Source organism: Tursiops truncatus, chromosome 2 (assembly GCF_011762595.2).
Source record: "Tursiops truncatus isolate mTurTru1 chromosome 2, mTurTru1.mat.Y, whole genome shotgun sequence".
Taxonomy (NCBI): Eukaryota; Metazoa; Chordata; class Mammalia; order Artiodactyla; family Delphinidae; genus Tursiops; species Tursiops truncatus.
In genome coordinates, this window is record NC_047035.1 from 133,256,835 (window position 1) to 133,282,462 (window position 25,628).

The window sequence follows — 25,628 nt, forward strand, 5'->3', positions numbered from 1 at the left end:
CCTTAAATAACCTGCCAAAGGCGTCATGACCAGTAATGGCAGAGCTGGACTCAAGCCCGGGCATGCCTGACTGCAGTGGGGTCCATGGCAAGTATCCGATATCACCTTAGAACAGGCCAGGATGTAGATCGTGGGTGGTTCAGGTCCTTCAGGAGGTCAGATAAATCACTGGTGCTTAGTAAATGTTTGCTGAATGAACAACTAAATGCAGAGGTGAGTGGAAGGGGTCTCCCCCACATTCCAGACCCTATATCCTGCGCCCCACCATCCCATGGCTGGGGGCAACGGCCTCTCATCTGGGGTCTCTGGCTGGCTGCGCTTACTCCTTACGCACTCATTTTACGTGTTCATTTCTCCCACTTGCTGTAGAACTTCTTTATATTCAAGACTTCACAATGCGAGCGCAACAAGTGTTTGATGAACCACATCAGGAGCTTCTAAGACGTACTTCTCCTAGACCAGCTCACCAATGACCCAAGACCCAAGGACAGTCTGCTCAGGAATGACACCTGTGTACAGAGGTGCACCTTGAGGTTCCCAATGCTCTTTGCCAGCAGGTTGCTCGGGAAAACTAAGAGCAGGCATTTGTGGAGGAGAGTTTGTGGCAGGTGGTGAGTCAGCCCAAGTCATCCCTCACAATTCCCTTGAGACTCCTGTGTCTGTTACCTTATCCTATTAAAGGCTTCTCTGTAGGCCCAGTCCCAGAGGCTCAAATCCTCAGCTGTATCTTGTGCTTCTGCTGTTTCTCTCTTGCTTTCAGCTAGTCCCGGGGGGGGGGGGGGGTGCTCCACATTACCTCCACAATATGGCTTCCATCTGTCCTTGCCTTTTAATCCCACTGCCTTACCCTGGTCACCTTCTCTTCTTCTCAGTGCTTTAGTTATCCTGCATCCTGCTGAACCACCTTGCACCTTTCTCCCAGGTTGATCTTCCTAACTCAGAATTCTGAATATTTCCATCTCATACCATCATTTGTTCCACACTGGCAATGACTCAGCCAAGTAAACTCTTTTTTCCCTTGAAATTCAAGGTCCAAACTCTTCTAGCCCTTTACGTTACCCATACTTGCTTCATTCTCCTACTGGAGAGGGCAGGCTCTGGCTCCCACTTATTTTTATATCCTTTGAAGCATCAAGAACAGTGCTTTTGACATAGCATGATCTCAGCGTATATTTGTTTCCATTCATTTCATTTGGTGTAACATCTACGGCATGCAGTAGACCTCCAGGAGCAAGATTCTGGATCAGACCTTCAAGCGGACGTTATGCCCACACCCAGAGAGAAAAGCGGTGATCAGGCCACTTGCAAAAGGATGAAGAAGGATGGATTTGATTACATCAGGCATTCTGCTTTGAGTAGGTCATTCAGTTTTCTCTATATTTCCTGACCTTTATCCAGCTCAGTCTTCTCTCCCACTCAACTTCTACTGCTGTCCTGGGTGACCTGAACTTCTCCATGGACATGGGCGTCCACCCTTTGGCCTTTCAACAGCTCACCCTCAATGTCAAGGATGTTCCCGTCCTCTCTAGTCATGCCACACACTGGGTTTTGTCACTTCACAGACACCAAAGCTTTGGCCACAGATTCGAATTCTTTTTTACATGAATTACTACATCCAGTTCCTACGTTCCTTTCTCTCTCTCCCCTCTCCTAGCTCACCTCTTCCTTATCCAGCCCAGGTACCATGGTCAATCACTTTAGCCTCACTGTGACCACCGTCCTTAATTTCTTTGCTTCACACTCCTTCCACTGCACCTACCACTGATATCACCAATGGCATTCCTAGGCTGCCATGGGCTGCTTGGGAAGCTCTTGGTGCCACACTGACCTGGGCCAATGCATTCCCTGCCCCTGCCCTTTCTAACAAACACCTCCTTTCCATTGGCATTTAAAGCAACAAGGGGAAAATAACCTTGCCTTCACTTCTGGATCTTGCTCTCTATACTCCTCACAGCCAAGTATCTGCAAAGAGTGGTCTCCCCTCGCTGCCCCCACTTCCTCAAGCTCCGACCCACCAATGATGGCGAATCAAAGACTGAGCCTTGAGACCAGCACTGTCCAGTATGATAGCTACTGGCCACATGCAGCTACTTAAATGAAAACCAATAAAAATGAAGTGAAACTAGTTTATGGAAGCCACCTTTCAAGTGCTCCATAGCTCCATGTGGTACAGATTTGGAGTATTTCCACCATCACAGAAAGTTCTGTTGGACAGTGTTGGTCTATACCACTCCCAACTTGCTCCTCATACTGGTCTTCCTGTTTTAATAAATAATCTCCCCATGCACCACATGATCCAAATCTTTCATAAGGAGCTGTCACTGTGGATTCCTCCTTCTCAGATACTCCAGTCTGTACATTTCCATTCAGAGACTAAGCCTTGACAATTCTTCCTCTACCCACATCTCCCCATCTTGGTAGCCAGCATCTCAGCTTGGGTCTCCAGCAGCTACTCTGTTATACCAGTGGCTTGTTACTCAGTTCCCACATTCTCTACATGGTAGACAGTGGGCCTTTCTAAAAATGCACAATGGCTCTTCAATGACTTCTTCTGCCTTAGGGATAAAGGTCAAACTTGTCAAAAGGGCAGCAGCCCTTCCCTGACAGCCGCCCTCCCTAGCCCCATCTTCTGCCAGTCCCCCCAGCCTTCCTGCAGCCCCCAAACATGCTTCAGCCTTTGTTCACTTCCGGGCTTTTACTCCTTTAAGTCTCTCTGTCTAAAGCACTCTCTCCTTTTTGCTCAGCTGCTCAGCTCTTCCTCGTTCTTTCTTCACGTCTTAGGTAGATAGCACAGCCTTTCAAACCCACACCCCTGTCCCCATCCCCAGGCCAGGCTAGGTGGCTCTCCCATATGTCCCCCTGTCACTTGTGCTGACTGCATCTCAGATCTTGTCACACTGAACTGCGACGTCCTCATTGTATCCCCATTACCTACGTGGGGGCCAAGCACAAAGGTTGACAATGTCATGAAATCTGATTTCTCGGTTGGCCCTTCATAAACAGTAAAGGTGGTTAATCTTATTGGGTGCTGCAGGAAATGGAACCAGGGCAAGTGCAAAGACTTCTTTGATAAGTCACTTTTAATTAAAAGATGAAACTGTCCCATATCTTTCTAGAGCCATTTTCTAAACTGTGATGTGTGACCCATATGGGTAATACAATCAGTATCGTTGGTCATGACCCACTACTTAAAAAGGATGGAATGGAATAAATAGAAAGTAGCAAAGGACATCAAGGCATATTAAGGGTGAATATTTTTCATGAAATCTTTGCTTCAGCTATATTTGTGATATGCGTGTATGTACTGGGCCATACACTGTAAACCTTATCTCTTGCTGTGGCTCACAGAGGTTGAAAAATAAATACTCTTCCAGATAATGCTTGGTTGATTATTCCTGGAGCAGACATACAAATAGAGAACCAGCTTTAGAAACAGCATGTCACATTACCCATGCTCTATAATTTTCAGTTCTGTCTTCAAGTGTCCTATAATTTTCATTAACTTTTCAAAAATAGCTTGCAAATTTTCTTTCATTTTGTGCTATCAAAATTATTCTGAAGGCTAATTTTTACCAGCTATACTGAGTCCTCAGCATCTGTTTAGAGATACAGAGACCTCTGCAGCAACTCCATAGAGGGAGGGCTTTCATCTTCCCTAGTCAGCTTCTGAAAGAACTCCTTAAGAGCAGCACTGAGCTCACTTACCCGGGTATGGTCCACGGAGCTCTGAACACATTAGGTGCTCAATAAATGTCAGTTTGAACACATTCATTCAACATTTTCAGAAATAAGCGTCCCCTACTTGCTACCTGATATTACACATTCATCTGTCCATCCACCCAAACCAGGGTGAAGTGGGGGAGCATCACCACACATGCATTTTCTATCCTCCCAATAATAAGAGAAAAAAAATCAGCATAATTGGTACCCTGTGCAGTTAGAGAGCTCTAAAAGCCACTACAACTTCCAGGAAGGCCTAAATGTTTTAGTCTGAATTACTGCTGAACTTGTTTGAACTACGTATTATTATATCTAGAACATTTCTATTTTCCATGAACCAGAAATAAGACAAAGATGCCATTTAAGTTTCTCCATATATACCAACAGATGTGGATTGATAGTGATTGAGAAGATTCTGAGGTCTTGTCCTGCGCATGGCAAAAGTGATCACAGCAATTGATTGAAAGTTATTTGCTATAGACAGAGATAGGGCATGTGTCATGTATTTGCCATTCCCCAGGGAAAACCTTACCTTATTAATGGATTTAAGGGTGAATAATTTTCTTTCATTCACTTATCAATTATATAGGAAGTAATCTCGTTCTGCAAGTAATAAAATCTATATATATTCATTCAAATTTTAAAAACAAATTTAGAAAATATCATTTATAGCCTCACTATTCAATGATAATAGCTGATACCATTTTCACATCTAGCTTTCCAGTATTTTTCCATATTTATATATACTTTAAAAACATTTGCATATATAATATATTATAGACCTCTTTTTCCCCCTCCACATATCATGTGCCTTTTCCAAGTCCATGAATATTTTTCTTTCCAGAACTTGAAAGGGGAACATAAATCCTACTGGAATTAGAGCTCATAATGGATTTAACTAATTCCCTGCCGTTGGGTATTTAGGCTGTTGCCAATTTTTAACTTTTACAGACATTTTTATAAACATTTCTATAGTTAATTCTTTATGCTCATCCAGATTATATACTATTTGGAATGAGAAACTTTAATTTTACTCTGAAGATATAGGCCATGGTTACTTCCCTTTCCACATCTATTTACCATTTAATGTCCATTAAAGAAGACCACAGCTTTATTATCCAAGAAAAAAGGTTGTCCTATCTTGATCTTGGCCTTGACAAAGGGAGTTCATAAAGCAACAGTGTGGTCTAGAGGGAGAAGGGTTACCTTGTTGGCCTTTCCAGCTTCTCCCCAGCCAGTCCCAGCACCCTGGAAGAACCATGGGCTATTCCCATCCTGTTTTCCCATCTTAAAAATTGGGGCGTTAGACTTAATTCCTTCTATCCATACCAAACCTTGGAATGTAGGGTCTATAGCATGAAGGTCATATTTGCCCCATCCAGGAAACCCAAGGTAAATAAACTGAATCAGTTTGGAAAAATTTAAAGGATGCAAAGTTTCCATCTGCGAAGCATTGTGAGAATACCTCTCTCCTCGAGCTGGAAGCCCCATAAGTGAAGCATTTCACAAGCTGCTCATGGGTTGCTTAATGAGGGTTCCAAATGACACCATCAAATTTCTTTCCCTTTGCTGCCATCGCTTTTCCTCCTTATGCCAATAAGAATTAAGTGTGGTACAAAGGCATAGTTGATATCAACAAAAACTCTGCGATATCCAGGGAGTGTGTGAGTTTAGGTCTAAACCCTGAGCAAAATTAACAGACTTGATGTTTCTCTTGTTTACCAAAAAACCTCATAGGAAAAATGACAAACTCAAGAAAGGGGATGATTCCACTGATATGTACTCACCTGGTTATAAGCATCCAATTCATTATTGAGGAAACAAAGAGATAATACGTACCCAACAAACGGAGGAGGAGAAAAAGAACTCCCAGGGCGTAGGATTTGAGTTCAGGGCTGACTGTCCTACATGCAAAGAAGAGAAGAGGAAAAAAGAAAAGATGCTTATCACTCCACTTTAATTAACAGACCCCAGAGTCATCCGCTGCTGTCCGTCAGAGTCCTTCTGTAGAAAATTATTAATGGTTTTGTGCTTTTGGTTTTTTTTTCACTTTCCCTGCCTAAACTCTGAAAAATCCCTGCAATTGCAGTGACATGAGTTTAGGAATTTAACAGTGTTTTTTATTAACTAAAACTAATCTTCTTATTTGAAGGATGGAATGCAAATTTGGTCCACAAGGTCTTTCATCTTCCCTGGTCAGCTTCTGAAAGACCTCCTTAAGAGCAGTGCTGAGCTCACTTACCCGGGTATGGTCCACGGAGCTCTGAACACATTAGGTGCTCAATAAATGTCAGTTTGAACACATTCATTCAACATTTTCAGAAATAAGCGTCCCCTACTTGCTACCTGATATTACACATTCATCTGTCCATCCACCCAAACCAGGGTGAAGTGGAGGAGCATCACCACACATGCATTTTCTATCCTCCCAATGATAAGAGAAAAAAAATCAGCATAATTGGTACCCTGTGCAGTTAAAGGCACTTTGCTTCTGCTGGGACAGGGAAACATCTTAAATTGGTGGGTATATGTACCTGGGGAAAATATTGACAGGAAAGACAGTTCCCCTTATGCTATACAAACAGGCAAGAACCATAAACACCTTTGTCATTCTAGCACCATTTTGTGAAATCAACCAGACTAGCATGGGTCGATTCCCTAGATGAACCACTTGTGAAATAATCCATTCATCTAGATCCAGTTTCAGTACCTTTTAAATTGGAAAGGTACCTTCATATAGTTGCATCACTTTGTTTTGAACCGAATCAATGTTCTGGGCTTTGGCTTACCCACAACAGTCCCCGAGCATGATCTTTTCACACATTTTCTAGCACAGTCTCAGAGGGTAACACTTTCTGGGATAAGAGTGACAGGAGAGGGGGTTTGGAACTGGTGACCGATTCCAGATAGAGAGGCCCTCACAGCTGGTCATAGATCACCTGCGTTATGTCTCTTACTCTTGAAACTAGTATTTACTCAATGCTTGTCTTCTCTCCTTGAGGCCAAGGACTGTTTGCATCTCGTTCATCATCAGTGTGGTGTGTGACACACAGCACATGCTGAGTGAATGTATAAGTGGGTAGGTGGGTGGGCACATGTCTCCCACTAAGCCCCGGGCAGCCCTTGTCTCTGGTGTGCTGGTAGAGGGGGAGGCATCTGACTGACCACATGCGCTCCAGGTCATCCTGAACACCACCAGCAGAGAAACCTCCTCTTGTCCCGTCCCCATTATGAGTCTCTAGGGAAGACGGGGAGATAAGTGCACTACTCTGCCCCCCGGAAGGACCAGGCTAGACCTAGAGACAGTCCTGTGTGGCTAAGCCTCAGGAAACACCAGGAGAATTTCAGTGTGGCCGAAAGGCCAGGAAGACTCAGGTGGTGCAGGAAGGACCCAGGCAAGCAATTCTGCAGAAAATAAACATTAGAAATAAAGTTACCAATGGGACATCTAAATCCAGTGGGATACCTAGTACACAAGATATATAACCCATCTCTGGACTTGGTAGCTAGAAGACTATTCTTAACCGACCCCAGGGGTCATTCCTCCAATCATCCAGTGGCAACCATCCAATGACCTATCACCTGGTTTGAGCGTCAGATGCGCATGCCTTTGGCTTCTTGGTATATAAGGCCAAAAGACACTGTCACACCAAAAAGGACATGGATGTTGTTTCCACAATCTTTGCCCTATTTCTGAGATTTTTCAGAGAAAACTAAAAATGTTGTTCTTGGGGACATACACGTTCCTTTTCAATTGCAAAGAGTCCAGTATAAGTAAGCAGTCCCAGGGCGGCAGGTCAAGACTTTCCATCGAATGACAGGGAAACCACTCTCTGGCTGATGAAGCCAGATACCTGTACAATATCAAAGATGACATCAGTGTTTCTGGACAGAAACACGGTCAGTTCTCTTTCGAACGCGCGTGGAACAAAATCCAAGCTCTCTGGAGTTAATATTGGCGCCACGGTTTCACTTTTTTTGCACATTCACTTGAAGGTACTGACTTGAAAGACACAAAGATAAAGGCAAATTCTCCTTATCAAGAAAACATGCTGGCATAATGAGCTAGAGTACTTTTCACTTGAAGTTTGATTTCCTTTTAGCTATCATGTCACTAGGAATAAAGTGAACAAGATGCTAAGATCTGCCTTCATATCCTGTTGGGAAACTGGTTCCCACAGGAGCAATAATCCTTCTCGGCTTTAGTTACGGAGAAATGGAGGGTTTCGGTCAACATTACTGAAAGCGCCAGGCCAGGCCAGGGAGAGGGCCTTAGCTCCACAACTTACTAGCTACGTGACCTTGAGGATACTGCTTATTCACTCTCTGAGCCTCTGGCGTCTCCCCAACTGAGCACTAATAAAGATGCAAACGCAGGAAGTTAAAACAAGAGTCCAGTGCGGGCACCTAAGTGGCTGCTAGTTGGTATCCTCCCCTGCGGATGTCCTGAGCACTGTTGTTGGCAAGTATGTTTCTGTCTGGAGTAAGAGTGGGAGTGGGTCTGTTGCTCTGGCACGTGACGAGGGCCGGTGCTCATCTGGGCTGTGGCTCAGACTGTGCCCTTGTAACCTCCCGAGAACATCTGTGATGGCAAATTGGAGTGGATGGTGATGGAAGATGGTTTACCCTGGACCCCTCAAAAGGCAAGTGGGCACATACCTCCAGCTATGAGGTAGACAAGGCCCAGCCTGGGTCCTCCAGGCCATCTGTTGCTGGTGCATTGAAAAGGAATCAAAGATTTCCTGAAAATCTCCTAGAGCTATCTATCAAGCTGAGATTTGGAAGTGATTAAGATTTCAAATGACTTTCTGCGTTTGGTCTGCCAGCTACAGCTACTGAGCTGGGTTTTTGCAGAGGAGTCAAGGGGAGAGAAAAAAGGGGACCAGTCATTGCTAATGGCTGTAAAGGTCATTTTTCCTGCTTCTTGGTGCCTTTTGTGTGTGAATGGCACAATATAACTTCAAAGGAATTTCTAATAACAAAAAGTAATGCAGCCACCCTAAACCCATAGCTGAGATCTGATGCGTTTTGTCCATGTGCGTATTATATATAATCATCTTCCATATATAATTTCAATAGTTCATTTCATAAACACTTTTCACATGTTTAAGAATTTTCATTATCCCACCGAGCTGTGGTACTATAATTTAACTCACTATTCCAATTCAGATTTTTCTGCTATTATAGTTGACATTGTAACAAAAATCTGTCTCCACTGAACTATTCTTCTCGTAGAGAAGTATTTTCTTAAGACAATAGCAATAGGTAGGGTTACCACATACAAAACCTGAACATTTTTATGGCTGCTGACTTACATTTGCCACACTGCTTTTTGAAAGAAGTGATACGCTTCTCAAAGCCACCAGCAATATGTGATTTAACCCGTTTTGCCCTGCTTACAGCACTGGGTGTGAATTTTTGAAATTTATTTTTCAAATTTAATAAGTATAAAATGGTAATTTGCTATTGTACCCCTTAATGCTTCTGCACGTGAAAAGTGCTTTACTAATGACTTTCTAACATAAGTACTTTGTGTAAGTTCTTTTCCTCGTGAATTCATAACCAAGATCAGGAAGTGTGGTAGGCACAGTGAGAAAAAGAGGCCAGATAGAGCAGCTGGTGATGTACATTTGTACAGGCCGCATCCAAGCATTTCATTCCTACTTTTATCTCTGGCCCTTGGGATTGAATTGGTTTGTTTAGATAACTGCATCCTGGTGAGATGGATCTGTTTGCTGCCACTTCTGGTTCAGATGGATGCCAGAGCGTGGAGCATTCTGCTTCTACGTTCCTCAAACAGTCTAGATAACTTCGTAATTGTGTAAGTTACTCAGAATATTACTCAGTAATTCACCTTTGAGGCGCCTCATCTGCCCCCAGGACAGGTCCTGAGAGATGGGGAAACAGAATTACGGGGTGGGGGGGGTCTCTCCAACCATCCACTTATACAAAAGCAGTCACTGCTTGCCTTCCATTAGCCACTCAGCCCTGCATCACACTTCGTCAATGAGCCCTCACATCTTCACGGCATTTGCACATAAGTGGTCTCGGCAGGACCCACACCACGGCAGGAGGCAGGCAGGACCCATGACATCACCTCTAGTTCCAGATTCAGAAACAAGTCTGAGGGAAAATGGGCCCAAGGTCATACAGCTAATCAGTGCCCGGACAGGAGCCAGACACAGGGACGTGGCTAGTCCAATGTCATTTTCATTTTACTCCAACCATGTGGCTCTTTGCAAATATCAATAAGGGACCACGGTCCCTTTCCAAATCACCTGCAGCGTCTATTCTTGGGATGACATGAAAGTGTAGTGTTCTCTCTTGGGCCGTGCTTTCTACTTTTGGTGTGAGGTCTCTATCAAACGTCACCGATTCCTACCAGCCTAGGGAAGCTGGATTGTAAGACTCATATAGTCCCCGGAGTTCTGATTTCCAGGAGAACTGCAGACACACAGCAGGTGGGGAGGGGGAGACGGGAGGCTGGCTCTCGGGTCCGGGTTCCAGGGGCTAAGCTTACCTGATAAGGATGATGACTGAGGGAGTCTGAGCCATTGCCCCAATCATGCTGCAGACACACATCACACACAGGAAGGTGAGGAAGGCCTCTTGGCAGCCAGGACTGGGGCATTTTCCAGGGACCACAGTCGCATTCTCAGGCGGGACGGTCGTGAGGCACGCACAGCTGGTGAGATTCTGAAAGGGAAGCATTCAGCCCTTTTAACTGGGGGTATCTCCAGTTTCCCAATCCAAAGCCATCCAGCAGCTGGAACTGTCATAGCCTTATTATACATTCTGCAGCATTTCATTAATTAGGCCTGAATAAACGAGTTAGATTTTTTTAAAGAGGCTGCAAAGCACATATAAATAAAGGAATATTTATGGGGAGGAGAGCTGATTTCCCCATCTCCTGTGTATTTCATATCTATGCTCAAGAATCCCTCAATAAGCCGAAATGCAAACAAACGTGTCCCCCCCACCAATACAATTAGAGAGGAAATTGTGCTTCCACAATGTGATAAAACATTGCCAAATTAACAGTGTAATCACTTGCCAATTTGTCCTCTCTTTTATGCCGTTATAATTACACTGAAGTATATTAAAAGAAGTAAATCAGGTAACCCGCATATGGTTGCTGGTTCAGGGCCCAAGGTGGCACTTGGAACAAAGGATGTGCACCGTCATGCGTGAAGTTGCTGAGCTCGTCGGGCTGTGAGAGGGGCCAGCTAATGGGAAAGGTCTCGAGTGGCTGAGAAAGCAAAGAGGGTGCAGAGATGCCAGAGAGTTTAGAGCGGATCGTGCGGAGAGAGCTGGAGCCCAGAGAGATACATTTATTAATATATGATCAGAGAGGAGAAAGACAAGCGGCTGCATTCCGTTTGATCTTCGGGGGGGATTCTTGCCCAGCCAGCCCTGCTCCCCAGCACGGTCCTGGCTCACGCTTGAGGAATTTCTGATGGCAAAGGGAAGAGCGGGGACTCGGAGAGGCAGTGCCGTGCCGAGCCAATTAAAGTTCGATAATAATAGTGCAGAGGCCTTTAATGAATACAAAGTGAAAACAATCATAAATGATTCATCGCTTTTCTTTCCAGGACTGCTCGGCTCTCAGGGCACATGCCGAGGTAAATTCTAGTGAGAGTCGAACAAATCCCCTTTGGCTTCTACATTTATTCTCCTCGGTCCGTCTCCCCTCATCTTTGTTCCTCTCCTCTTCTTTCCCCAGAGGACATACACATTGGAGCTTTTCTTATGCCTTTAAGCTACATGGGATGCTTTCAGGGGTGTCCAAAGCCTGCTGCCTCCATCCTGGGCGGCTGTGTCCTGCCGAGGAGGTTTTACCCATGCGAAGTCGGGGAGACCTTGGGTGGGGCTGGACCCTTCTTCCTAAGACATCTGGCACGGCAGGTGCTCTTGTGTAAATGGCCCCATCTCAGCACCCAGGGGTGTTTACTGTCACGCCCTGAGAAGTGCTGAGGCCCTACCCCTCTGTTCCTTTCCATACACCTCTGCCTGGAGACATACTAGCTCTTCTCCAAAACCCCGTGTTGATGTCTCCTCCAGCTGCAAGGCCCCTCCGCAAGTCAGCCCCCATGTGAGCTGGTACTTCCCTACGTGAGGGTACACGCCACACCCCACAGCAGAGACCCTCGCTGCCCTCCTGGAGGAGACCTTGCGCTCCTGGGATCAGAACGTGTATTACCTGTGATTTACTGAGCATCGTCTCACAGCACAGCGATGAGACACAGCAGGGGGAACTCAGCAGACGGTTTTAGAATGCCTGTGTGAACAGACCTTCCTCTGCTTTCATTAGGAAGCAGGCCTTCTCCCCAAGTCTAACTGAAAATGCCTCTTCTCTGCCTTCCGGGGAGAGGAAACTGCTCCCCTCCCCCGACCCCGACTTCACAGCTAAACGTTTCTAGCTGTTCACACTCACCACCTCTGCGTCCTCACCTCCCACGCTCTCAACTCACTCAAGCCGACTTGGGTCCCCACCCGCAGTAATCGGATCAGCTGAGCTCGCCAGTGGCTTCCATAGCCTGACCCTGCCATCCACTTCTCTCCTCCTGGAGGTCTCCCTCCCCACCCCCAGCACGTGCCTGTGACCTACTTCCTCGACTTCCACAGCTTGCTCTCTGGTTTCCTTCCTCCCTCTCTGGTCGCTCCTTTTGCATTTTCCTTGCTGGCATCTTCCCCCGACCCCACTTTAAAATGCTGGAGCTCCTTGGGGTTCTGGTCCAGGCTTTCTTCCCTTCTCGTGCTGCACTCTTCCCTAGATTGTTTTACATCTGCATGCTTTCCGATAACTCTCCTAAATTTAATCCCTAGCCCATATCCCTCCCAGACCCACTCGGGATGCCCCTTCCTAAGCCTCTGAGCCTGCTGAGATATCAACACCGACTCCGGGATGAGTGTCCTGCGTGGGATTCCGTGCCGGCATCTTGGCACTACTTTGCCATCCACAGCGGGAACTATTTCCCTAGGATTCCCTTCCCTGCATGGATGAAGCTGGACCAGAGGGAAACACAGACGAGATCTGGAAGTGAAGCAGAGGCCGTTACTCTCAGATGGTCAGACACGGGGACAGAGGCACGCAGAGGTGCCCGGAAGGAGCTGGCTGGTCCTAGCATCCCTGTGTGCATCTGTCTTCTTTAGTGACTACCCTGCCGACAACAGAGGGCCCATGGCCACCTCTACTGACCTGGACGCAGGCTTGCTGATGTGCTTCCCCAGACCCTTCCCGGAACGCCCCCTTCATCTCACTGAGCAGCCACCTGGGAATTTCCCATATGCCTCGACTTGCCCACCTGAGCTGGTACTTCTGGGGATGTAGTGAGTGACTGTTCTCTAGTCCTTCATCTCACTTCTTCCAGATCTTAATTTGCCAACTCCTCCACATTCACGTTAGTTCTATTTCCTATACTAATCCCTTTATTTCCAAAAGACTTGTGGGTGCTGTTTTCCTGACCAAACCCTGACAGATACACATACCCCTGGCCCCAATCTCCTTTCCCTCCACATCTCTTGCCTTAGAAATGACACCCTGTTAACTCTATAGAGACCTGGTGGACCTCCCCCACCCCTTACTCCTACGTCAAATCCATCTTCCTTGTGACCATAATGCTGATAAGGACAGAAACCACTGTGGTTTTGATCCCTGACTTATCCCCAGCTCTAGAGTATGGTATTTATTGAATGAGTGAATGAATGAATGAACCCTCAAGTCCTGTTCATTTTATCACATCCTAAACACCTCTCAAACCCTGCCCTAGTTCACACCACTCCCATCCTCTTCTTTTTTTTTTTTTTTTTTTTTTTTTTTTTTGCGGTACGCGGGTCTCTCACTGTTGTGGCCTCTCCCGTTGCGGAGCACAGGCTCCAGACACGCAGGCTCAGCGGCCATGGCTCACGGGCCCAGCCGCTCTGCGGCATGTGGGATCTTCCCGGACCGGGGCACGAACCCGTGTCCCCTGCATCGGCAGGCGGACTCTCAACCACTGCGCCACCAGGGAAGCCCACATCCTCCCCTCTTTGATCCCTGCTGTAGCCTGCGAGGAAAAAGAGATTTGGGACTGGGGTCCTTAGAAACACGTGGACTCGGAGAGTGCTCAGGTATAAACAGGGAACAGGCCCCTGGTGGATGCCTGTGGTCTTGTTTTGCCAAGTACCCCAGGAAATGAGTTCTGACTCACGTAGCCCCTTAGGAATGTGATGTCATCAGAACCCTTTGAATGAACTGTGTGATTGGTGAGCTCTGTTTAGTTTAATAAGTAATCTGTAATTGGAACCTACACCCAGTCTTAGATTTCCGCCCTGTACCTAGGCTATGGCTCAAGTGTATTACATTTACCATAAGAGGAAACTACCCAGCCCCTCTCTGCTCTGATAAGTAAAAAACTCCTTCTGAAATTCTCTGGATTAGGCCTGTGACCAGGCCCTAATGGAATGGGTCAGAAATAAGATGCCTTTATCTCAGTGATTATACAGTCCTTCCGGTCCAGGTGAGGTGAACGTGTCCAGGAAGGCAACATCCTGTGAATGGCGTGAGCGAACAGCGGGGCTGAGCCACCCTGGGATTTGCAGCCAAGGCAAAGGGGACAGGTGAGAGCACAAAGCCAGGGGGTGGAATGGGACAAGAATGGACCCAGGGCAGCACAGGCTGATTGGACAGGAATAAGCACTTGTAGGGTATAGATGCCAGGAGAGGAGAAGCAGGAAACTGCTACAGGACCAGTGATCATACTGGCTTGCTGGTGCCGAGGAGAGAAGCTGGAAATGGATGGGTCCCTCTCAAATGCTCTAGGCAACTCTGTACTAATTTATTCAGATTTAATGTATTTGAGAGGAGCTGTGCAAAGAGGCTGGGGAGGAGGTAAGCCGAGTGACCTGAGTGGGGACTTGGATAGGTTTCCTTTTTAGTTAAATGAGTCCATCTGACAGAATGAACAGAAAGTGCTGGGTGGTCCCGAGGGCTGGGGCGCAGGCTGGGACATTCCTAGGACGCTTCCCACAGAGAATCCAAGGAAAAGTGCTAAGCCTAAGTCCTGTGGCAAGGGATGGGAAATGTCCTTTACTCGGGCTCAGGTGATAGAAGAGACCACAGATCGCCCTGGCCATTGTGCTAAAGGACCTGTGGGGCTCCGGGCGTACGAGGCCAGGTTAGGGAGAAACTTCCACCCTGATGTCCCAGTGTGTTGGGAATAACCATCCCAGGGTGCATAATTGGAAGAGAGGACTTTGCACCAACGAGGCTTCATACTACAATTCCAAGTGAGAAGGGAGAGCAGACAGCCTTTCAGCTGGTATTAACTTGGCATGTAAGTGGGAACACTGAGACCTGCAAAAGCCCCAAGCAGCAGGAAGTTTGAAAATATAGGGATAACCTGGGTGTGAGGGAAGGAGATGATAGAGGTTGGGATACTAATTCTCACCCTGTTTGTATACAACAGCCCTGTGGGTGGCGCCAGCCCAGAATGCAGATGGACCTGGACAACGGCCTATAGATGATCACGGCCTGAACGAAGGGGTACCCCCTAGTGCTGTCCTCAGCAGCCCCCAATATATTGAACTGTGAAGGAAGTGCACTAGGCTCCAGGAGATTAGGCTACTGCTCCTGACCTGGCAAATGTCCAGTTTTCCATCCCGTGGCAAAGGAACGTCTCCCCAGTTTGCCGTTCTCTGGGGAGGAATGTGGTCCCCACTGCCTCCAGGAGAGTTGGAGTCTCTGTCTGGTGCCAGGCGTGGGGTGGCAGGACCTAGCTTTACTGCCCTGAGAGATCATGTTGATAATGATCACGGAGGAACTGGCCTGACCACATTTGGAAGCAGTGGCGACCCGGCGGACAGAGTGGGACTGGCTTGGAAATTCTACAAGAACTTATCTTACAGACAGACTTGCCCAGGCACAAAATGATGTCAGTATACAATTCAAGTCACAACACAGTCTGCAGGAGCTAAAGTTTTGCAGCCCTGAATGCCCATCAACAGGAATTGGTTAGATGAATTCCATTAGGTCCACACACGGAATATTATGTAGCAGTAAAAAAGGTATCAGAGTGCTCTTTATGTACTAATATGAAAAGAACTCCAAGATAAATTATTAACAACAAAAAAACCCCACAAGTAACAAGCTACAGTATAAAATAGATAACCAACAAGGATCTACTGTATAGCACAGGGATCTACATATATGTATAACTGAATCACTTTGCTGTACACTTTGCTGAAAATAACACATTATAAATCAACTATACTTCAATTAAAAAAATAAATAAACAAGCTACAGAATAATACCTTTTGGTGCATTAAAACCCAGTAGTTACAAGAAACTAATAATAGTAATTACCTGTTGGGCAGAGTAGTGGGTTGAAAAGTGGGTGAACAGGAGACTGAGGTAGAAAGGAGTTTCCACTCCCTCCTTTTTGGTTTTTGAACCACACACATGTATCATCTATTTAAAAAAATTTAAAACTCCAGAAGAAGAAATCAACAAAAGAAGAGCAGAGTCACTAAAAATTGTACTCTTGTTCTACATTCAGCCATTAATTTAAATTGAGAAATGTTTCTATTCACATGCAATGATGGAATAAATAACTACGATAAAGCTGTAGAGCATAAAAATAGAAAAACGACTCTCTCAAATCTAGGTTTCATTTTCTCTTGATGAAGGAAATCATAAGCATGCTATTTTGACAGCTCATATTATAAGAACAAAATACTCCTCAGCAGTGTTTCAAAAGTATCTGGCAAATAAAGTTGTTTTTGTTTTTTTCCCCCAATAGTCAATACTGATGGATCAATTCTATTAATTGCACAAATAAAACTAATCTCTAGGTTGAAAAATGACTTTTCTAAGGGGACAGGCATGGGGGTGATGATGTTCTTTGTATTAAGAGCCTGTGAAAACTTGAAAGTTTCATCCTCAGCATCCTGGAATACTGTTTTTGGTTTTCTTTCTGAAATATGTTTGGTTACCAGGAAGAAATGACAATCTCTATTAAAGGTCGGGCCCTAGTGCTATAGTTCAGAAAGGGGGTTGGCCAGAGGGAGTGCTGACACATGCAGTGTCCTGTCCGGCTTCTGCCTGATGACCAAGATGGCAAAGGACTGAGATTGTACCACAACAGCTGGGACGTCTTCCTTCGAATGACAACATACTCGTATGTGTCCTAGACTTTTATGGGATCCCTTCATGATTCAGTGAAGTTCCTCAGACATTCTCCTGTCACTTATTACTGTCATTTGGAGCTTAGAATCTCTTCACCTCACTGGCCCAACCCTAGTTGGTTTTTCCAGGTGAAGACGTCGGAGCTCGTCATAAAGAGCATCACGGGCAACCCACGTGCCTCAAGGAAATGGGGAGATTGAAACACTGCAAGAAGAAATGCGCTCTCTTGTTCCCTGGCAGGGTCACTAGCTGAAGGATAATGGCCAGGGAGAAAAACCCTGTGATGAAACCAAGACCTCCATCCACCCTTCATCTCTGTAACCTGCATCCTGTCAGAGCCTTATTTATCTCCTGCCGAGGGGAAGGAAAGGGCCGTTCTTTGGGAAGCGTCGGGCTTACTCTCTGCTCCAGCCATCTTAGGTGGAAAGTGTGAGCAGAGCACAGAGAAGGATGTGGCTGCAGCTCAGAATGAACACTGGGCCCTTCCCTTTACCTTCCTCCTTCCAGACTCCAAACCAAAGCCTTGCCCTTGTCATGAGGTTCAAGCCTCCCCAACACCCCATGCTCACACACATTCCAGGCTGGGATGTCCTTCCATCCTATCCACCGGGCAACTACCCACGCATTCTCCGTGGATGAAGCCTGGCCCTGCCCCTTGCTCTTTCTCCAGGAAATAACATCCACACCCTCTCCTTCCAGCCCCGCCCCACCCTGAACCAATTCCTACCCAAGCAGGCAGAAGGCTCCAAGTTCACCAATTTCTCTACATACCTGTTTCCTTCCATTAGACTGTAACCACCCAACCTTTAATGCTGGATCTTATTTTTAATACCAGTGTTTTTCCTTATTGGAAAAGGGATGCATGTTCATTTTAGGTTATTTAGAAATATACAGAAAAATGTAAAGAAACATATAAAAATTAAGTTTTTAGTCCTAGCCAGAGATAATGTTCTGTGACAGGCTTATCCTTCCAATCTTTTCCCATGCAGAGATAGACAAATCTTTAGATTTTTCTTTACCTTTACTAAAAAGGATCATAATCTAGTTATTGTTCTATAATGTGCTCTTTTCACTTAATACCATATTATAAACATATAAGGCCTGGTTAGCTGCTGCTCTTGGGTGTTCCCTTGTAACGTAACTCTATTAATATATTACATCTTAACTTATAGTAAACATGATCTCCTTGCCTTATTCATCTCTATATTTCTAATGTCCAGCCCAGGGCCTGAGATATATTAGATGCCCTGGGAGGCAATGCCCTCATTGGGCTTGACTTCAGAATATTCCCAAGTCCCTCTGATAAGCCATCACCAGGATGAGGACAGACTTTTAAATCAGTTCTGGCAAATGGGGTCAGGCTATACAAGAGGATTTGCAAACTCCAGACCTTTGGGGACCGTTAGGAAACAGATAAGAAAAATGGTCCAGTGTCCGGGGTGACCAGTGGTGGGGACCATGGCTAAGTGGAGATCAAATGTCTTGTCTAAAGCGTCAGTCTCCTCTTAGCTCCAGCCAACTGCTGCCCCATCGGGGTGCAGGTGCCATGTTAATTCTCATCCACCTTTCTGGCCTTTCAGAGAGGCCAGAAATCTAGATTTGTATATGAAATACCCAGGCTGTTAAACCTTGGTTCAGCCACTGTAGTTACCCCTGCTGGCAGATATGGCATTTAACCGACCAGTTTGTTTCTTCTGCTGGAAGATGCTGACATGGCACCTCTAACCTCCAGCTTGGTTTCTACCGTGGGTGAACCCAATGATGATGAGATGGAAAAGGAGACTGAAGGATAGATGCTCAGTGTCAGCTCAGATGCTGCCCTGTTTCTAGAAAATTTTAAGAACTCATTCCTTTGACTACAGCAGTGGTTCCCAACTGGGGGGTATTCTGTCCCCCCCTCAGGGACCTATGGAACTATCTGGAGGCATTGGTGGTTTCACAAATGGCAGAGGGTGCAGGGGGTAGTGCTGCTATTGGCATCCGGTGGGTAGAGCCCCAGGGGTGCTGCTAAACATCCTCTAGTCCCACAGCAAAGGACGATGCAGCCCAAACTGTCAACAGTGCCCAGTGGTTCTCAACCTTGGTTACATATCAAAAACACTTGTGTGTGTGTGTGTGGGGGGGGCAGTGTTTAAAACACTGATGGCAAGTAGAGCAATTAAGCCCGTGCACCACAACTACTGAGCCTGCACTCTAGAGCCCACGAGCCACAACTACTGAGCCCGTGTGCCACAACTACTGAAGCCTACGCGCCTAGAGCCCACGCTCCGCAACAAGAGAAGCCATCACAATGAGAAGCCCACGTACCGCCACGAAGAGCAGCCCCCGCTCGCCGCAACTAGAGAAAGCCCGCACACAGCAATGAAGACCCAATGCAGCCAAAAAATAAATAAACAAATAAATTAAATCTGAAAAAAAAAAAAAACAACTGATGGCAGGGTCCCACTCCAGAAAGAGGGAATCAGAATCTCTGAGGATAGACCTCAGGCCTCATGTTTTAAAAGCTCCCAAGCAATTCTAATGTGCAGCCAGGACCGAGACCCATGATATTGAACGAGGAGCACCCTGCACACATCCAAAATGGGGCTGCCCCCTCCCCTCCCCCCATAGCACCTACTCAGGGCTCTGCTCAAACAGGCCCTCGATAAATCCTTGTTGCCTGGATGGGGGAACAGGTTAGTTGTCTATCATTAGCCCCCTACAAACTGCTGTGCTGGACTTGTACTGATTTTCAACATTCCATTGGTGGCTGATAGAAGCTTTTTTTAAGTCAATTATTCAGTACATCAAAAGGATACAACTTCCAGCAGTCAATCAGCAGCTACCAACATGCTTTCTGTTAGAATAATTACTTCTGAGAGTGAAAGGTACAGAAACAATCCAGACAATATATTCATGCCAAAGGAAGCTTACAGAATTAGCTTGCTATCTTTTTCGTCACTCTTCCTGGTCATATGCAATGAGAAGAATTAGGAGTTGTATATTAAATGCAATTCTGGAAACTTCCATCACTATCACTCAAGGAGAAATGAGATCAGAAAATGAAAAACAAAACCCCAAAGCAGGGCAGGAAGGGCAGTCTAATATCAGGAAACCGCTAATGTGAACCAGATCTCCTAATAATCAGAATGATGTCCTCAGTGACTTATTCGCATCTAATCAAGTTAGGGGAAATTTTCACAAGTCTGGGTGGAAGCTATCAAGTGGGGAGAGATGAGCATGCAAGAGGTGTTTAGGATTGAAATCTGCACCAGCCAACCAACTTGCCTGCCAGCTGTGGTATTACCGCCCCTGGCACCCTGGGGCTTGCTGAGCTTGGCATAGACCCTCCAGCCGGGTGTGCAGAAAGCCTGGGGCATTTATCCAGAGCCATGGCTAATACTGGGAATGCAATGGCCCACAGCAGAACCCCATCCCTGGATACTGGAGCCTAGCGATGGACTGGTGATGGAGACGCAGGCGAACATGGACCATTCAGTCCAGTGGAGGGGGCCACAGTAAGAGCCTTGCTGGGAGGGCAGGTGCTGAGGCCTCTGCAGGAGGGGTGCCAGTGCAGCCCTGGAAGCAGTGAGGAAGTGGGAGGAGGCGTCTCAGCTGCGCATAAGGAGGTGTTAGGGATGTGAAGGGCTTAGGGGAAGACTAGCCCTGATGAAAGAAACAGCATGGACAAAGGTCTGGAGGTAAGAGAGAACTGGGTGTGCTGGGGGCACCCCAAGAAGTCTGACACAGCTAGTGGCTCCTCAGAAGGTGGGCAGAGCGGGGGAGGTTGAGGCTGGAAAGGCAGCAGGGCCAGATCGTGAAAGCACAATGTCCCGACTGTGGGGGGCACGCACGGAGAACTTCTTTCTCGTGGAAAAAAGGGAGGGATCCTAAAGAGGGAAGTCACAGGGTCAGAGGAAGACACTGGGATTGGCGCCAGACAGACCCTACGTTCCCGCGCCAACGCCACCATGTTCTGTGTGACCTTGGGCAAGGGACTAACCTGTAATCGGGGAATAAGTAGAACACCTCCTTGCCAAGGTTGTTACGAGGGTGAGTGAGATACTGGGCTGGCCAAAAAGTTCATTCGGTTTTAAGTAAAGACATTTTTCATTTTCACCAAAAACTTTAATGTAGTCACGAACCGAATGAACTTTTCGGCCAACCCAATATATGTAGGGCTGGGGGTATAGGTGAAAGAATGGTTGCGTTGACACTGGGAAAGGACTCCACTGGATGCAGAAGGAATAAATACAAAAAAGGGAAAGAGGGAAGGGAGATGAAGAAGACTGTAGTCTGTGGAAGAGTTTTTCGGGGGACCTTGGAGACAAGAAAGGAAGAGGTAGAGGAGGAGGGAGTAAACATACCAGGAATCGAATCCACTGTTTTGGCATTTTCTCAAAATACTGATATTCCTCTGACTCTGGGCCAAGCTGCCACGGGCCATGAGGAACACGTGGAAGGCCCCCTCACCTGGCCCGCACCGGCTCTCGGAAAAACTTGCTGCTATTGCAAGTTTTATGGTTGTGGTTGTTTTTAGGGCTTGACCATTACAAAGGCCCCTTTCCAGGATACACGTGGCTCTGTGGCCCCAAAGCCCTCATCCACCCATTGGAAGGCAGGGCCTCCAGAGATCTGCCTCCACGGGGTGGAGTGTTATTCCCACCCCAGCCCTGGGGTTTTCTCAATCTCTTGAGAAAGAGATTGTAATTGTGGGGGGATATCACCTCTCTGCTTTGCCTGCACCCCAGCAGACAACATGAGGCCTCCGGTACTGTGAAGAAAAGGCAGGTGTCTGGGGAATAAACCTTATGTCCAGAGGGAAGCGGAGAAGCTTGCCCTCTGATGATAATTGCATTCCACAGCTTGCTGTTTCAGCAGCTAGACGCAAACCCGGGCCTGATTAGGCTCTTATTCAATAAGACTCTAGTCCATGCAAGATCAGGAGACATGGATTTTTCTAGACTATTTTTTGGTCAGAAAATGCTCTGGAATAGACTGCTTTGGTCTCAGGACACTAGCCTATACTGAGTCGATGTCATTCTTGTAACAGCACAGTAACCAAAACTGATTTATAATATAACTTTTTGGACATTAAAATGTTAATGAAATTGCTGTCATGAAAAAGAATAGCTTGAATTTTTATTTTAACCATTCTCAAGGTCCCATCTCTTTTTAAAAATTCATTTCCTCTCACTTGAAGAAACGGCTTTATCATCTAATTTAAAACATCAGCTCCCCTCCCCCCAAGGTGATTTACTTTCTCTATAGAAAAATGGTAGTAACCGGCCAAGAATCTAAATGTTAAATGCAAGGAAAAATGAGACCTTTGGAAATGAAAATAAATGATCAATTTTTCTTCCTTCGGAGAAATCACTACTCCCAAAAGATACGGGATGTGGAAAGGAGAGGAAACAAATGATTTCAACTCTAAGTTCCTTGAAAGCAGCCACTCAGCCTTCTTATCTTTCTTTCCATCTATACACTTCTGGACGTTTCTGGAGCACTTGTGGATGCCAGCTCTCACTTAGGAAACTCACAGGTCAGGGCAAATGAAAAACAGATCACTGCAGTGAAACAAGAGAAATGCCTCCAGGAGAGACAGGTAGTAAGATTGCAGGGTCAAGAACCCCAAAGATAAAGGAGGGCAGGGATGGTATCACAGAGCAGGGGGCATTTGAGTAGGGTATTGACAGGTGAGTAGGAGTTGTCCAATTGGAGGGAGAAGCAGGAAAAGACACATGTTGTGTGGGGGAAAGCTGAATACCACCAACTGAAAGGAAGCACAGCTGAAGAGCATGGCGGAGGAAAGACACATGCTGAAGACACACACAAACCCAATTCAGTGCCTAGATCTTATCTTCTAGCTGACAGTAGCATTAGAAAGGGTCCTATACAGTATTACAGAAATCATTCTGGCTTCAGTGTAGAAGACAGACCAGCAGGGGGTGATCCTGAGTTGTGAGGCCAGGGAGGCGACTACTATGCTGGTCCAAGCAAGAGATGAGGAAGACCTGCACCAGGGCAGTGGTGGTGTGGATGCAGAAGGGCAGGTGCAAGAGACGCCTGCAAGGTGGGATCAGCAGGACTGGGTGAGCAGTCCCTTAGCCTCAAGTTTTCATGCAGAGAATGTGGAAAGCTGCAGGCTGACAGCAAATTGTGTAATTCATGCTGAGAAGGAAAGAGCCAAAAAAAAATGATAGTGGGAGGATGGAAAAAGGTGGGAGGCATCTAGCTAAGAAGAAAAGGGCAAAGGAAACTGAGCAGAGAACAGGTTGGATTAGTGCCACATAACCTCAGGTTTGGAAGAGGCCGTCCCTGATAAGTGGCTTTCTAGCCTTTCTTTACATACTTCTGTTGATGGGGAGCTCATTACCTGTAGAGTCATCCCATTCCATTGATACCTTTTGTGAGTTCTTTGAACCATAATCTTTTCCTCTGGCTCCACAGAGCTACTTTTGAATTTTTACTTTCAGTTGCTCAAAGACACTTTTTGGAAACCTATTTGATTTAGCAAGAAGCAGCTGGATGGCCTGGCAGGCCTCCCATCCTGCCGATGGAGAATCCTCCACTAGAGCAGGGCAGAGGCTGAGATAAATTCACAGCGCAGGAACACAAAGTTGAGGACACGTGTGGTTGCCCACTCTTGCCCTTGCCCTTGGGCAAGAGTCCCCTGCCCCATCCCACCCCATCAGAGTCTGAGTCCCCTGCCCCATCCCACCCCATCAGAAAATCACCAATACCGTGCTGTTGCAGCCAGCAAAGCAGGCAGACAGGTAGGTGATGCCATCTGCTCCACACACTGGAGTGAAGGAATCCGTTTGGCATTCACAGTTTTTATTGCAGGACGAGTAGGGGTCCAGGGCCGAGCCAGGTGATGAGCTGGAAAAGACAGGAAACGTGGAACCCATCAGAGAAAGGTCAACTTCTGTTGGATCCCCCCAGTGACAGCCCTCTGCCCTCTGTGGTCATGGTCGCCAATGTGGTCGTGGTTCAGGGAAGGAGGGCCATCAGTGGTTGGACTGTGCATGGATATACAGAAGCTGCCTCTGGCCATGTGCTCCCATTCTGCCTGTTTGACCTCGCAGGGTGGCAGATAAGCCCGGCCCTACTTCTCCTGACTTAACTTCAGGAGAAGGCCTGGTGGCCTGCTCAGAGGAGGAGACTGGTGTGGAGAGGAACTGGTACCCTGCAGGCCAACCACGCTGCAGCCCTGATGCTCCAAACTGGATTCCCAAGGCAGCTGCAGAGTCTCACGTAGAAAGGGGGACAGCTATTGGCGCTGGCTATGGAAGGACTCTCTGTAATTCCCTCTAAGGGCAAGTCTGATTGGACTTTAGTTCAAAGTCTTGGGATAATAACTCGGAAGTAAGTTGTCCTATAAGAGCTAACTTCTTTCCATGCTTCTCTCCTTTTTTCCCCTCCATCTCTCCCTCCCACCCTTATCAATACCTACTATGGCTCATACCCTGTAATTACTATGTGAGTCTAATGATAGCTTCTGATGGTTTAAGGAATTGTTGGGACTTCCCTGGTGATTCAGTGGTTAAGACTCCATGCTTCCATTGCAGGGGGTGTAGGTTTGATCCCTGGTCAGGGAACTAAGATCCCTCATGCCATGCATGCGGCCAGAAAAAAAAAAAAAAAAAAAGGAATTGTTGAAGTCTCTTATTTTAAGCTGAATTTGAAAATAAAACTTATTTTTAATTTTCTATCTTCACGTCATTCCTAAAATCAAATGACAAAAATTGGCATTTGAGTCCTCTGTGGAGTGAATGTCTGACTGTCTCCCCAGTGCTCCCTTGGCCGCCCTGGGAGAGAGCCTTTAAGTGGAAGTCAGCCTTCTCTGCCCAGAAGGTTCACACAGATTGTTCAACCCTGGGAGGAAGATGCAGAGGCATCATCGACTTCGCAGCTCATGGTCACTAGGGACAAAACTGGCTCCATTAACCTACCCAGGAGAGAGGGTCCTGGCATCCTGGGCAGGCAGGGGTGGCGAGACCTTTCTGGGACTTACGTGTTTCCATAGGGAACAGTAACCCCAGCCACAGGGCCCGTGTCACAGCCCAGGAAGAGGAAGGAGATGTAACAAGCGGTGGACACCAGGTTGACGAGCATGGCCATCCGAATGGCCCCGAGGGCAGACAGGCTGAGTTTCTTCACCAGGAGACCGCCCAGGAAGATGCCCAGACAGGCACATGGGATCGCAGTCATCCCTGGAGGAGAGCAGAGGGGCAGGGACCATTAGCCAGGGAAGAGGGGCCAATCAATGCAGACACTGGGTGCCAGGCCCGAGGCTGAGCCCTGCATGGACAGGATTCCCTGTGACACCGCTGTGGTGCCACTTGCTCCACTGTGCCCCAAAGCGTCTGTTAGTGGCCTCATTGCTACCCTCAAGGAGCTCATGAAAACTGGGGAAGACAGACACATAAAAACTCAATAATTAGGAGTCTAAGTCATACACCTTGCATGCTAAGTGGGGAACCCTCGTGGGAAACACACCCAGCTGGTGTGGGAACAACCGAGACAAGTCAGACCAGCTGGGAACACGCACGCGCATTTGAGAAAAGTATCAGGGAGCAGTGATGTGCCCTCTGTGCGTTTTCCAGGTGGTGCGGGAAAGGGGATCAAATTGGGGATTTTCTCCCACTCTTCAGGCAAGGAAGGGTCTGGAGGCTGTTTAAACAAAGGTCCCAGAACTCACCAGCCTGTGCAGACCGTGTTTTAACCAGCCCCGTGACCTCTCAGGAAGCAGCATCAATCA

At 46.8% G+C, this 25,628-nt stretch overlaps 1 protein-coding gene across 2 annotated transcripts in view; it reads right to left on the minus strand.

Annotated features, from left to right (window-relative positions):
• SLCO3A1 (solute carrier organic anion transporter family member 3A1) overlaps window positions 1–25,628 on the minus strand; it is a 318,155-nt gene that overhangs the window by 14,455 nt on the left and 278,072 nt on the right. For both annotated transcript variants that reach the window (XM_019945795.3, XM_019945794.3), the window contains exons 6-9: window positions 24,882–25,080; window positions 23,608–23,746; window positions 10,241–10,416; window positions 5,560–5,624 (exon numbers count right to left, since the gene is read on the minus strand). In XM_019945795.3, coding sequence (XP_019801354.2) covers window positions 5,560–5,624; window positions 10,241–10,416; window positions 23,608–23,746; window positions 24,882–25,080 — 579 coding nt within the window. The remainder of the gene's footprint in view (window positions 1–5,559; window positions 5,625–10,240; window positions 10,417–23,607; window positions 23,747–24,881; window positions 25,081–25,628) is intronic.